This window comes from Salvelinus sp. IW2-2015, linkage group LG33, assembly GCF_002910315.2.
Source record: "Salvelinus sp. IW2-2015 linkage group LG33, ASM291031v2, whole genome shotgun sequence".
NCBI classification, from domain to species: Eukaryota; Metazoa; Chordata; class Actinopteri; order Salmoniformes; family Salmonidae; genus Salvelinus; species Salvelinus sp. IW2-2015.
In genome coordinates this window covers 10,736,366-10,752,156 of record NC_036872.1, presented here as the reverse complement: position 1 = coordinate 10,752,156, position 15,791 = coordinate 10,736,366, and the positions used below count along the sequence as shown (strand labels likewise).

Genomic DNA, 15,791 nt, shown 5'->3' with positions numbered 1-15,791 from the left:
TATATTATTAGAACAATGTTGCGATTGTTTGTGAGAATTCCAACAGGTGTGGTTCCCGTGGGGGAAAGATTCTATTGGGGAAAGGTTCCTGTGGGGGTTGCCATGGAAGCCAAGAAGGGGAAAGAGGGTGTGTGTGTGTGTGTGTGTGTGTGTGTGTGTGTGTGTGTGTGTGTGTGTGTGTGTGTGTGCTCAAACACACATGCATGTGGGGGTCTGGGAGAGGAAGWGTGTCCATCTGATGAATGAGCATGTGCCTGAACTCAATTTTATACACTAATTGTAGTCTCACCCATTCATTTCTAATGACCGGAGATTTTTGACCGTGAACACCACAGGTGTACAAAAGTGAAATTTTGTGTGTTCAGATGCCGTGTGGACAAAGTCGAGGAACCTTATGACAGTCAGATTAAATGAACTACATTTCTCAGAGAGAAAACTAGTAAATCGGTCCAATTCAACCGGAACACAGCAAGAGGGTTAATTGGGTTTTGAGAAGGTGACACACTCTACTAATGAATGATTAGAGAGGCTTCAGTGCAGTGCTTAGGAAATAAGGAATATAGAATATAATAGAAATTACAAATATTTGATATACTCTTATTTGAGGTTTGAAAGGGGTTAGAATAGACTACTGATACCTCACCCTAACATTGTTTGAAATTGTCTGACTTTACAATCATTATTCAGAGATTATTCCTCTTTAAAAAGCATCACTACCCATAACTCTCTTTCTCAGTCATCTGTCTCAGACACATACCTCATACGATACATCAGAGAAACCGTAGTCGCTTGAAGGGTCTGGGAAAAACCCGTGAAGCTCTGTCTCTTTCTCCTCTCTCTCCCTCTCTTTTTCTTCATCCCTCTTTCTCTTTGTCTCCTCTTATCTGTCCACCTACTTTCCCTCACCCCTCTTTCTTTCTCCGTTGAATGGACACGCAAATTGAGCTCCAGCTCCACTGCCTCATACTCCAGGCCGAGCTTTCTGTGGGGCCCTCCCCTATCCACAGTGCAGTCCTCTCAGGCTTTAGGTACAGCTCTGAGGAAGAGCAGCGATCTGCCGTCTGGATACCAAGGATGCTACACACACATCATCTATAGGACGGAGCCCAGACTCAACACACACTCATTGGATTATAGCGTTGGCATGTAGCGTTTCTGCTGCAGGGAGGCTGAGTGATGTGTTACGGTTAGCTCTCCATCTAGTGTGTGTGTGTGGTGTGTGTGTGCGGTAAGCGCGCACCCCACAGCTAGCCAGCCAGCCAGCCAGCCAGCCAGGCAGCCAACCAGCATGCTACAGTGTGCTCCCCTTTGTTCCAGCCTGGCGATGAAACCCTGCTGGTTGTGAGATTCTGGACAGCGTCTGGACCTACTGCCCCTCCTCCACCCCCATCCCTCCCTCCTCTCGTCTATCCCTCTGTCTCTCCATCCTTCCCCTGGGCAGACATGGGCCTGCTATCCAGACTGCTCTTCATCCTTCTCCATGACTGGAATTATATCTCTTCTATGGACTGTATACTGAACCTCAGACACACACACCACTGAGATACTGGGATTCTGTGTGTTGTTGTGCGTGTGCGTGTGTGTGTGTGTTTGTCTTTGTCTCTGTTTTGGTGTTGTCTGTATCGTATCCAAACCTAAGGGGCACCTTCCATATTCTCAGTCTCTGCTGTGATTTTAACTGTTGCTCTATTAGGGGTGCTTGGGCTTCAACAGCCTGGTGCAGGGTTTTGGGCTAGGTTTAGGTTCCAGGACGATACGCCCCTGTCATTCCTCCAAAGGTTTGGACAGTAGGACTATTGGACACGGAGGGGGGTCTCAGGGATTGGTTTCAGGACTCTAAGCCCATCTGGTCTCACCCTATCAGGGTGTCTGTCTTGGGGTGGAAATCAGACTTGTGACTTGGCCTCTCTCACTCTCCTACTGGCCCCTCTGCACCAGTATGAAGAGTCACCCATGCGTCCACTCGGGGCATCTCAGCATTGCTGTGTGTGGGGAGGCAGACCCCGGGCCAGCAGTCTGCGCTAGCCCCCTGAAGCGCCGCTGTACTGACCCCCTGCCCCCCTGTCTTGCCCCCCCAGAGGAGGCCTATCAGAAACTGGCCACTGAGACGCTGGAGGAGCTGGACTGGTGCCTGGACCAGCTGGAGACCTTGCAGACCAGACACTCAGTCGGCGAGATGGCCTCCAACAAGGTAAGGACAACAACCTTTTACTTATTATTGTGTGTCATATTTAGTTGCGTTTGAGTAAGTCTTTGTTTAAAAAAACATGGAGGTGAGATATTTTGCAATCAAGATTGTTGGCTTCCCACACTGTTGGGGAACAAACTTTGACCAGTGTCTTGAGGTCAGAACCTCTTTTCTCAGAGAGATCTGGTAAAGTGTGTCATCTATCTATGGAATGATGTGTCCATTTGACTGGGGCGCTCCTGTGGGCTGTGAGTGTCTGGAACTACATGATCCATGTTGCCAAATACTGGGTTTTTCCGGACTGTACTGTTCTGTGTATCCAGTTATGCTAGAGGAAAGGTCTGTTGAGGTACTGTAAGGATTGACTATCCACCTCTTCACGCATACCTGTGCATAACTGAAGTGTTTTGGAACTACACTACACTGCAATGCATTCGGTCCCTCTCAGCTGGGAACATGACTCTACTGTATGGAGTGACCATTGACAGGTAGCCTAGAGGTTAGAGAGGAGAGGGCCTGCCACCAGAGAGTTGCCTGAGTTGGGAGCTTGACAGCTTTTCAAATGATGTTGTGTTCTAGCCAAACTGCCATCTTGAATTCATACTTGGATTGATTGTGGGGAAGGATACAAGGAGAGGGAAGTGACTTTAGACTATTGAGATGCACCCCTAGTACCCCCATTCACTCACTCACTCACTCACTCACTCACTCACTCACTCACTCACTCACTCACTCACTCACTCACTCACTCACTCACTCACTCACCTTCACTTCAGCCCTATTCCTCCTCTTCTACAACAGTAGTATCTGTACTATACTGGTAATGATATAATGAATCATACCGTCTTTCACATGGTATGGGGAGATCCATTGTATCAGTATCTGGAGCTGTATCTAGCGTTATCATGCAGGGAAGGGAGAGTGCTCAGCTCGGCTCTCTCCAGCATGGGCCTGACGCCCTGCATGCTGAGCAGCTCTGGCTCTGCTGGAGAGGCTGCCTCCCTGGCTGATGATGTCACACCCATGATGTCAAATAAGGGTAGATGGGCTTGGCGCAAGATAAAGGAGAGGCAGGTCGGACAGACAACAGGACACAGTCCAGACACCGATCCTGTAGCTGTAAACTTGCAGGTGGTAGTAAGCCACAGACAGACAGATATGGCATTGCCCTATACAGGGGTGAGAAACACAGGCTATACACAGGCTATATGTCACCCTGTTTTATATGAGCAGCTAAGCACACACAGCTATCCCTGGTTTCCATACAACCAACACCTAGTCGGCTTGCCGTCCTCACTCCAGTGAACAACACACACACACACACACACACACACAACACACACACACACACACACACCACACACACACACACACACACACACACACCACACACACACACACACACACACACACACACACACACACACACACACACACACACACACAACAGACAGACGGGCTATGTTACTCTCCGAGAACACACCATGTACACAACTGTCACTCCTTCTCTGTTATTATCAACCTATGACATGGCTATTTCTTGACTAAAACATCAACATGAAGTATTTCATTTTTGTAATACAAAACAGTAGCATTGGGTACCAGTATCATCCACATACCATTGTCTTATTTTGTGCTGTTTGTATTGACTACATACAATTATAGCAGGTTGTAACATGTGCATTAGCTATACAAGGCTTAGGTAAAACGTAGAACACAGGCTGGGGGGGGAGGGGTCAAAAGATGTAGATGGTGGAATTGCATGTATTGTATGTAATGGTGACATCACTGTTATTGTGACGAGTGATCTCATTCGCTGGACCCAGCTGGCCTCGAGCTTTATTTTTCACCCATCTATTTGATGATGTCAGTATCACATGTCATTATTGTCTCTGATCCATCCTGAAGTTGTAGAAAGACATAATGGGTATTGGTATTTGCAAGGGGCATGTTGTATTAACAAGGGGCATGTTGCATTAACAAGGGGCATGTTGTATTAACAAGGGGCATGTTGTATTAACAAGGTGCATGTTGTATTAACAAGGTGCATGTTGTATTAACAAGGGGCATGTTGTATTAACAAGGGGCATGTTGTATTAACAAGGGGCATGTTGTATTAACAAGGGGCATGTTGTATTAACNGCATGTTGTATTAACAAGGGGCATGTTGTATTAACAAGGGGCATGTTGTATTAACAAGGGGCATGTTGCATTAATAAGGGGCATGTTGTATTAACAAGGGGCATGTTGTATTAACAAGGGGCATGTTACATTAATAAGGGGCATGTGTGCCATTATATAGCATTATGTTGTAATGTACGTAATTGTACGTGTTGTACATGTTGTTAGCTTTTACATACACACACACACACTTTCTTTTCCTTCACCTAGGAAAGGGAAATCTGCCACCAAAATAAATGTTAGAGATCAAAAAACAGCTCCAGAAATGAGATTCATTTTGACTGGGTCTATATTCAGTAGGGAATTGCTGTTTTGTGCCATGATGTGATCCTTTCCATGTTCTACCTAAAGGTGGGTGTTTCAAACCCATTTGCTGAGTTAACAATAGCAGACTGCCTAGCTAGCCGGCCTGTGTGCGCGTGCTTGCCTGGTTTGTGGGCCTGTGACGGCCTGTTCCTAGTCTCCCGGACATAGGCGGAGGCGCTATATCTCTCTTAACGGGAGACCAGCAGTCTCAGCTGCTCCAGCGCTGCTCCCCACAATGCCTTCAGGGACCCAAGGTGGAAGGTAATCTGAGACATGACTTGTTCCAAAAAAGCCAAAGCAATTATAGTGTCTCTGTATGCTATCTACTGAGAGGGTATTTTGATTGGTCCAAGGCTTGACTTAATTGTTTTAGGTAGGAAACGTATAGTGTTGTAGTCTTTTAGTGCATGCCCCACGAATATAGTTTACAATTAAGGTGCCATGTTTATTTAAGCAGATCAACAGCCTGCTCTCTCTTCCTCTGTTAATGCCTTTTAATGTGTTCTGACTACCGTCCATCCATACTGCATCCGAGCTGCTTCAGAAGCACACATTACAGTACAGTGTTCATGTACCCAACCCCAGTTCAGAGAAAACACAGCCAGGTTATTGCTCATCATAAAAGTCAGGACCAAAGACATGTCCCAAATGGTACTCCATTCCCTATTTACAGATGGTCTATCTTAATTTGATCACTCTGTTGTCGCAGAGAATTTTCCTGCGCTGGTAGCGTATCAACCCCTACAAAAATGGCCTTTAATTATAATCCACATAATAATTCACATGTCCTGTTGCTGCAGGACTATTTTCTTAATGCAAGAAACTGGTCAAATTAAGATACCAGATCTGGCCTCAAAAGTGCCGCAGTGGTCTAAGGCACTGCTTTGCAGTGCTAGCTGTGCCACTAGAGATCCTGGTTTGAGTCCAGGCTCCGGGATGTCTATGTCCCATCGCGCTCTAGCGACTCCTGTGGCGGGCCGGGCGCATGCATGCTGACACGATCGCCAGGTGTACAGTGTTTTCTCCGATACATTGGTGCGGTTGGCTTCCAGGTTAAGAGGGCATTGTGTCAAGAAGCAGTGCGACTTGGCTGCTTCGTGTTTCGGAGGATGCACAGCTCTCGACCTTCGCCTCTCCCGGGTCCGTATGGGAGTTGCAGCGATGGGACAAGACTGTAACTACCAATTGGATTCCATGAGATTGGGGAGAAAAAGGGAGACAAAAACTAAAGATAGGCCTCATGGTCAAACAAATATAATACAGCATAATTTATGACCCTGAATGAAGTGCCACACAGTATTCTCTGTGCTGTACAGACTGCCCCATTCAGACATGTTCCAGACAGCCCAGTGACTGACCCTCGCAGCCTTGTGCAAATTGAATGGGATTTTATAAATGTATTACACATATTCTTTTCTGTGGTCTTCTCTGACTCAACTCCCAGGAAATTAGCCTGAACTATCTCCAGTATGAATATTGCATGACCAGGATGAGACCATCGCCGCTTCCAGACAAACAGATTACCTCAGCTAGATGACACACATCAAGAGTACACTCAACACTCATGACACACAACAGCGCAGTAGTGCCATCAATCACACACACACACACACACACACACACACACACACACACACACACACACACACACACACACACACACACACACAGACAACACACAGACACACAGAACACACACACACACACACACACACACCACACACACACACACACACACACACAACACACACACACACACACACACAGGTCTGGGTAGGAAACTGATAGTGTAGTAGTCTTTTGTTTTCCAGAGATCCTGATTGGAGGAATCCTAGATTTCCTGCTTATTCCCTCCTCATTCCTGGAATCCCAACTGAGGTTTTGGAGAAGCAGGGAATTTATTGAAAGTTCCGGGAATTTTGCGACTCGAGCTGTACCCACCCAGTTCAGAGAGAACCCAGCAAGGTTATTGTTGACATGAAAGTCAGGACCAAAGACATAGGATGTGTCCCAAATGCCACTCTATTCTCTATATACAGATGTTCTATCTTTATTTGATCACTCTGCGCTGCAGGAAATTCAAATCTGTAGTGTATTCTATTTTAAGAAGACTTCTAAAGTTTGTTTATTCCACTTTAAATTGTCGGACTTGATTTGCCCGAATGAAAAATGTATCAACCCTACAAAAATCCCATGAATTATTATCCACATAAATATTCACATGTCCTGTAGCTGTAGGATTTTTTTCCTACTGTGAGAAACTGGTCAAATTAAGATAGCAGATCTGTAGTGCACTACTTCTGACCATAGGACAAAGCCATGGCCTCATGGTCAAACAAATATAATACAGCATCATTTATGACCCTGAATGAAAGTGCCACACAGTATTCTCTTCGCTGTACCAGGACATGTCCCATTCAGACATGTTCCAGACAGCCCAGTGACTGACCCTCGCACCTTGTGCAAATTGAATGGGATTTTATAAATGTATTACACATATTCTTTTCTGTGGTCTTCTCTGACTCAACTCCCAGGAAATTAGCCTGAACTATCTCCAGTATGAATATTGCATGACCAGGATGAGACCATCGCCGCTTCCAGCAACAGATTACCTCAGCTAGATGACACACATCAAGAGTACACTCACACTCATGACACACAACACGCAGTAGTGCCATCAAACACATGCACACACACACACACACACACACACAGTACAAGCATACAGTATGTCCCCATCCCGCTGCACTGCAGAATTCAAAGAAAATGTGGAAAAACAACTTATCAGAGGAATTACCTCCAACCTCAACCAATCACACAGAGAGATGAGCTCACTCTGCTCCAGCCCGGCCAATCAGCTCTGGTGGTCAAGCGCACTGTTTTCTCGATCCTCTCCCTGATAGGCTGGGTGTGTGTGGGTGAGGGCAGCAGCCCGTGTGGTTAACATAGGAGTGTGTGAGGGGCAGAGGCAGCCTTATTTAGAAGTTGTTGACAGGAGAGCTTCTCTCTCCAGGACCACTGGCAGCATCCAGGCATCCTCCTCTCACGTCAGCTATTATTCACACATCCCAGTAGTGTCTTTAGTGTGTGTGTGTATGGGTTTTTACTGTGAGTGTGTTTGACCGTGTGTGCGGGAGGATGCTCTCACCAGAACCACGGGCAGCCAAACGCTGTCCCCAGCTTCCCCAGAGCGCAGCGCTCCAGTCAAGATCCTGGACTATGGCTTTCCCCATGCAGAGGAACGACGCAGAGGAAGAGGCAGATATGACTGACCCTGTTCAGTGAATGGACCTGCAACACACCTCAACGCCCCTCTTATTCTGGGACTCTGTTCTCGCTGTATTGAGCTGCTTTTGCTGGAGGTGTTGTTTTTGTTCCTCTCCCTCTTTTTTGGCGGTTCTGTCGTTCTGCACTGTACCTGGCTCTAGTCTTCCTGTTCTGTTTATATTTGGACCACATATTGAGTTTTTCTTCAAAATGCCTGAGGTCAACTACCTGCACTCTGTGTCCTGGGGATTTCTAAAGGTAAGATGTCAGGTGGATTTTGTTATTCTAATACCATTAATGTATCTTTTTTGATTAAGCAAGTCGTCATTCCTCCGATGAGGTGAGAATGATGTCATTGCCAGACGAAGGAAAAGCAAGGCTTGTCCCTGACAAACCTGTGGACTTTGTTTATTTGAGCTGCAAAGAGAGAGACAAACGTGTTGTTTGATGTAGTCCACCTGTATTGCTGGTGTTATGAGTTAAATGGTTGTATGGCTGGGTGTGCAGTCTGTGGCTCTGATATAGATCGCCGCCAATTGTTTTGATGCTCTTACTGCTGGCTGCATGTTCACATGACTTATAGCTTATAGCATACAAGGGCCGTTTAAAAAAAAAATGAAAATGCAGGGATAGAGATATGCTGTATGTGAAAGGTGATCGAGTGCGTTGGTAAATATTTATAGGGCTGTATCAATGGCAGTCACTTTAACAAAGAGTCTTATGTCAAAGTCCAACTGCACAGTAAGTACTATGGGTTTATAATGGCCTCTGATATTGATCTATATTAACCATTCACATGCATTATGCATGCTGGCTCCCTAACGCGGGCGCCACAATTGCCAGGTTGAGAATGAAATGTACATGTGTGTGTATTCAGATAGTGTCAGCACCACAGCCTTCAGCCTGGCTTCGCAAATCACTGTTGTTTAAGAGTTCTCCTCCACCTTCCTCTTATTGTCCTCCAAATCAAAGGCCACATCTACATTTGGGTCTGCCACTCCAATCAGGAGAGAGGGAGAGAGGGACAGAGGGAGCGAGGGAGAATGATAGTGGTTGACGAAGAATTGAGTTACTGATGACATCAGAACTATGGCCGGTGGGGGGGAGCAGCGGGTATCTCACCTGCTCTGTACCGCTTCCAGCCTCTCAACTATGTGTGTGTGTGTGTGTGTGTGTGTGTGTGTGTGTGTGTGTGTGTGTGTGTGTGTTGTGTGTGTGTATGTGTGTGTGTGTGTGTGTGTGTGTGTCATAGCATGCTGTAGTAGTATTGATTAAAGTGTGGAGTCTCATAGTGTCTGCCATTTCCCTTCTAAAATACTTTTCTACCTTTATAAATGACTTTGGCCCTCAATGGCAGATATGGTCAGAGTGAATGCTCCAATATGTGCTCCAGGATTCCACCCTCTTTGTCCCAAGTCATACAAAATCATGAGTGACACATCCAGTACAGAATATAACTCAATTTTCCCTGTTTTACTACAAACTCTAACCCCTTCTCTCTGTGTTTGTTTGTCTGTGTGTTGTGTTCCAGTTCAAGAGAATGTTGAACAGGGAGCTCAGCCACCTGTCTGAGATGAGCCGCTCTGGGAACCAGGTGTCGGAGTTCATCTCCAGCACCTTCCTGGGTGAGTGACCACAGTGACCACTGGGCTCCTCCCTGCTCTTCCTGGACCCTGTATAGAGGCAGGATCTGTGTCCCTAATGGCACCCTATTTTCCTATATAACCCAGTACTTTTGACCAGGTCTCATAGGCCGTATTTTGTGTTGTTAATACAGACAGTTTGGACATCCCACTCATTGTCTCTTGTTCTATGTTTTTGACACATAGTCTCTCCTTTATTGTGTTTAACACAGACAAGCAACACGAGGTGGAGATGCCAACTCCGCAGACGCAGAAGGAGAAGGAAGACAAGAAGAACAGGCCCATGTGTCAGATCAGTGGGGTGAAGAAACTGCAGCACAGCTCCAGCCTCACCAACTCTAACATACCCCGCTTTGGAGTCAAGAGCGAGACTGAGGACGAACTGGCTAAGGTGGGCAGCAGTGGGAGAAAGGGGGAGGAGAGGGAGTGGGAGGAGACATGAAGGGCAGAAAGAGATTGATGGGAGATTGATGGGAGGGAAAGATTTAGAGAAGGGGTAGAGAAAGAGGGGAAGACAGACAGAGCGATGCACTTAAACAGATGTTTACTGCTGTATATTGGTGTGTGAAGGGTTGGTTTCCCTTTGCAGGAGCTGGAGGATGTAAATAAATGGGGCCTTAACGTTTTCAAAGTCACTGAGTTCTCTGGGAACAGGCCCCTGACCGTCATGATGCACACTATATTCCAGGTAATCATCACATTTGATCTGCTCTATTTTTGTTGATTGTACTTGCATGACTACTAGAATACACAATAATGTTTTGCTTTTTCTTATAGGAGAGAGACTTGTTAAAAACGTTCAAAATTCCACTCGACACCTTTATAACATACCTGATGACCTTAGAAGACCATTACCATGGCGACGTGGCCTACCACAACAACATCCATGCTGCTGATGTCACCCAGTCCACTCACGTGCTGCTATCCACCCCCGCTCTAGAGGTTGGACCCCTCAATCAATCAGTCAAATTCGATTCATCAATTACATACTTCAGTTTTTATTTGTCGGATTGTAACTGACAGATTTCTGATTGCTGTTGGTGTGTTACTCACCACCTTATCATGTTTGAATGGCTGGTGTGACCGTGTACTGTCTTCTCTGCTGTTCCCAGGCTGTGTTCACCGACCTGGAGATCCTAGCTGCCATATTCGCCAGTGCTATTCATGACGTTGACCACCCTGGAGTCTCCAACCAGTTCCTCATCAACACTAGTGAGTCTGAGTACAGGCCTGACTTAATAGCTACGTCAAAGGCTTGCTGCACGCAGACGCGCATACACATAAAAGCCACTCATCAGAGCATGCACGAAAACTAAGACACATACACACGTGCCCACCCCTACACACATGCACACACACTCAAATGAGCTGTAGAGATCAATGATGGATGCCCTCTGTCTCTCCTGCGCATCTGGGATCAACACTCACGAGATTCAATCCACCCATGTGCACACACACCAGATACCCTCCCCCCTCCCAGCTCTGGGACAAATGCTTGTTCTTGGAATCTCTAAGTACAACAGGAATTGCTGTATTTCGGTTGGTACTATACTATACTATAAGTATAGTGTAAACACTAGCTTCATTATAAGTGGAAATAGTGTCCTTATTCTAGATCTGTTAAATAGATTCACCGGCACTTTTGTATGCTTTTTAGCTGGTAGTTCTGAAACCAATTGTGTACTATGTCACATATGTGCACCACGTCATTGCTCTCTCTCTCTCTGGCTCTGCTGTGTGTGCATCTTGCTAGCTGTCACTCAGATGGCGAGGGGCTGAAGCTCATTGGCTAGAACTCAAATTACTAGGGGGCTAGCCCACGTGGGAAAAATGTAGGGAAAATGGCTCAGCACAGCTACCAGATAAACAGTCACTTTCAAACTAGGGATTTCATGGCTAATTGATGTAAGACTGTAATTGTTCTTATACAGTTGAAGTCGGAAGTTTACATAGAGTCGTGGCCAAAAGTTTTGAGAATGACACAAATATGAATTTTCACAAAGTCTTCTGCTTCAGTTTGTATGATGGCAATTTGCGTATACTCCAGAATGTTATGAAGAGTGATCAGATGAATTGCAATTAATTGCAAAGTCCCTCTTTGCCATGCAAATTAACTGAATCCCCCAAAAACATTTCCACTGCATTTCAGCCCTGCCACAAAAGATCAGCAGACATCATGTCAGTGATTCTCTCGTTAACACAGGTGTGAGTGTTGACGAGGACAAGGCTGGAGATCACTCTGTCATGCTGATTGAGTTCGAATAACCGACTGAAAGCTTCAAAAGGAGGGTGGTGCTTGGAATCATTGTTCTTCCTCTGTCAACCATGGTTACCTGCAAGGAAACACGTGCCATCATCATTGCTTTGCACAAAAAGGGCTTCACAGGCAAGGATACTGCTGCCAGTAAGATTGCACCTAAATCAACCATTTATCGGATCATCAAGAACTTCAAGGAGGGTGGTTAAATTGTTGTGAAGAAGGCTTCAGGGCACCCAAGAAAGTCCAGCAAGCGCCAGGACCGTCTCCTAAAGTTGATTCAGCTGTGGGATCGGGGCACCACCAGTACAGAGCTTGCTCCGGAATCGCAGCAGGCAGGTGTGAGTGCATCTGCACGCACAGTGAGGTGAAGACTTTTGGAGGATGGCCTGGTGTCAAGAAGGGCAGCAAAGAAGCCACTTCTCTCCAGGAAAAACATCAGGGACAGACTGATATTCTGCAAAAGGTACAGGGATTGGACTGCTGAGGACTGGGGTAAAGTCATTTTCTCTGATGAATCCCCTTTCCGATTGTTTGGGGCATCCATAAAAAAGCTTGTCCGGAGAAGACAAGGTGAGCGCTACCATCAGTCCTGTGTCATGCCAACAGTAAAGCATCCTGAGACCATTCATGTGTTGGGTTGCTTCTCAGCCAAGGGAGTGGGCTCACTCACAATTTTGCCTAAGAACACAGCCATGAATAAAGAATGGTACCAGCACATCCTCCAAGAGCAACTTCTCCCAACCATCCAGGAACAGTTTAGTGACGAACAATGCCTTTTCCAGCATGATGGAGCACCTTGCCATAAGGCAAAAGTGATAACTAAGTGGCTTGGTGAACAAAGCATTGATATTTTGGGTCCATGGCCAGGAAACTCCCCAGACCTTAATCCCATTGTGGTAAATCCTCAAGAGGTGGGTGGACAAACAAAAACCCACAAATTCTGACAAACTCCAAGCATTGATTATGCAAGAATGGGCTGCCATCAGTCAGGATGTGGCCCAGAAGTTAGTTGACAGCATGCCAGGGCGGATTGCAGAGGTCTTGATAAAGAAGAGTCAACACTTCAAATATTGACTCTTTGCATCAACTTCATGTAATTGTCAATAAAAGCCTTTGACAATTATGAAATGCTTGATGTTATACTTCAGTATTCCATAGTAACAACTGACAAAAATATCTAAAGACACTGAAGCAGCAAAGTTTGTGCAAATTAATATTTGTGTCATTCTCAAAACTTTTGGCCACGACTGTACACTTAGGTTGGAGTCATTAAAACTCGTTTTTCAACCACTCCACAAATTTCTTGTTAACAAACTATTGTTTTGGCAAGTCGGTTAGGACATCTACTTTGTGCATGACACAAGTCATTTTTCCAACAATTGTTTACAGACAGATTATTTGACTTATAATTCACAGTATCACAATTCCAGTGGGTCAGAAGTTTACATACACTAAGTTGACTGTGCCTTTAAACAGCGTGGAAAATTCCAGAAAATTATGTCATTGCTTTAGAAGGTTCTGATAGGCTAATTGACATTATTTGAGTCAATTGGAGGTGTACCTGTGGATGTATATCAAGGCCTACCTTCAAACTCAGTGCCTCTTTGCTTGACATCATGGGAAAATCAAAATTGGAAAATCAAAAGAAATCAGCCAAGACCTCACAAAAAAAATTGTAGACCTCCACAAGTCTTGTTCATCCTTAGGAGTAATTTCCAAACGCTTGATGGTACCACGTTCATCTGTACAAACAATAGTACACAAGTATAAACACCATGGGACCACGCAGCCGTCATACTGCTCAGGAAGGAGACACGTTCTGTCTCTTAGAGATGAACCTACTTTGGTGCAAAAAGTGCAAATCAATCCCAGAACAACAGCAAAGAACCTTGTGAAGATGCTGAAGGAAACAGGTACAAAGGTGTCTATATCCACAGTAAAACGAGTCCTATATCGACATAACCTGAAAGGCCGCTCAGCAAGGAAGAAGCCACTGCTCCAAAACCGCCATAAAAAAGCAGGACTACGGTTTGCAACTGCAGATGGGGACAAAGATCGTACTTTTTGGAGAAATGTCCTCTGGTCTGATGAAACAAAAATATAACTGTTTTGTCAGAATGACTATCGTTATGTTCGGATGAAAAAAGGGGGGGCTTGCAAGCCGAAGAACACCATGCCAACCGTGAAACACGGGGGTGGCAGCATCATGTTGTGGGGGTGCTTTGCTGCAGGAAGGACTTGTGCACTTCACAAAATAGATGGCATCATGAGGGAAAGAAAATTATGTGGATATATTGAAGCAACATCTCAAGACATAAGTCAGGTAGTTAAAGCTTGGTCGCAAATGGGTCTTCCAAATGGACATACCTCCAAAGTTGTGGCAAAATGGCTTAAGGACAACACATTCAAGGCATGGAGTGGCCATCACAAAGCCCTGACCTCAATCCTATAGAAAATGTGTGAGCAGAACTGAAAAAGCGTGTGCGAGCAAGGAGGCCTACATATCTGACTCAGTTACACCAGCTCTGACAGGAGGAATGGGCCAAAATTCACCCAATTTATTGTGGGACGCTTTTGGAAGGCTACCCGAAACGTTTGACCCAAGTTAAACAATTTAAAAGCAATGCTACCAAATACTAATTGAGTGTATGTAAACTTCTGACCCACTGGGAATGTGAAATAAATCATTCTCTTTACTATTATTCTGACATTTCACATTCTTAAAATGAAGTGGTGATCCTAACTGACCTAAGACAGGGAATTTTTACTAGGATTAAAGGTCAGGAATTGTGAAAAATTTGTTTAAATGTATTTGGCTAAGGTGTATGTAAACTTCCGACTTCAACTGTAGATTAAGCATGTTTATAAATTGTGTCGTTCTGAATGCTCGTTGGCTGAAAGATGTGGTATATGAGACAATATACCACAGGTATGACGCAAAACTACTTGTTTACTGCTCTAATTACGTTGGTAACCTGTTCATAATAGCAATAAGGCACCTCAGCTGACTGCCGTGATATATTGTCGTACAAAATAACAGCCCTTAGCCATGGTATATTCGCCATATACCACACCACTTTGGGCCTTTTTGCTTAAATGGGAGGTTTAAAAAATACTTAGTAGTCTCCAAAAATCCGGAGCATGTGTTTTAAAGTATATATTTCTGTTTTATATATTGACTGGTGAGGCAAAGGACCTCATCAACACCTCTCCATCAAACCCTGTTTTGTGGATATAATATCACAGTATTTATGTCAAGCATCTGAGTCAGTGTACAGTATGTGTGTTTGTCCCCCAGACTCAGAGCTGGCCCTCATGTACAACGACTCGTCAGTCCTGGAGAACCACCACCTGGCTGTGGGCTTCAAGCTGCTTCAGGAAGAAAACTGTGACATCTTCCAGAACCTGACCAAAAAACAACGACAATCACTGCGCAAGATGGTCATCGACATTGTGAGTGACTGGATAATCATCAGTAACCAATAGGAACGTCTGTGAAATAGTCTCCACATCAGCTTAGAAAACGTCCATGGTTGTACTTGATTGGAAGTTCTGTTCTATTGCTTTGTCCCTGCCAGTATTGTGACAGCCTGTGTTGCGTCTCTGGTGGTCCCCAGGTCCTAGCGACTGACATGTCTAAACACATGAACCTGCTGGCTGACCTAAAGACCATGGTGGAGACCAAGAAGGTGACCAGCTCTGGAGTTCTGCTCCTGGATAACTACTCTGACAGGATACAGGTACTGCAGAACATGGTGCACTGTGCGGACCTGAGTAACCCCACTAAGCCCCTGCAGCTGTACCGCCAGTGGACCGACCGCATCATGGAAGAGTTCTTCACCCAGGGGGACAGAGAGAGGGAGAGAGGCATGGAGATCAGCCCCATGTGTGACAAACACAACGCCTCTGTTGAGAAAAGCCAGGTACCCAAACACACCAGACACAT

At 45.3% G+C, this 15,791-nt stretch overlaps 1 protein-coding gene across 1 annotated transcript in view; it reads left to right on the top strand.

Moving 5' to 3' along the window:
• LOC111957725 (3',5'-cyclic-AMP phosphodiesterase 4D-like) overlaps positions 1–15,791 on the top strand; it is a 51,973-nt gene that overhangs the window by 31,096 nt on the left and 5,086 nt on the right. The window contains 8 exon segments of the mRNA XM_023978683.3: positions 2,079–2,191; positions 9,474–9,567; positions 9,798–9,976; positions 10,175–10,273; positions 10,363–10,527; positions 10,698–10,797; positions 15,144–15,298; positions 15,463–15,768. Coding sequence (XP_023834451.1) covers positions 2,079–2,191; positions 9,474–9,567; positions 9,798–9,976; positions 10,175–10,273; positions 10,363–10,527; positions 10,698–10,797; positions 15,144–15,298; positions 15,463–15,768 — 1,211 coding nt within the window.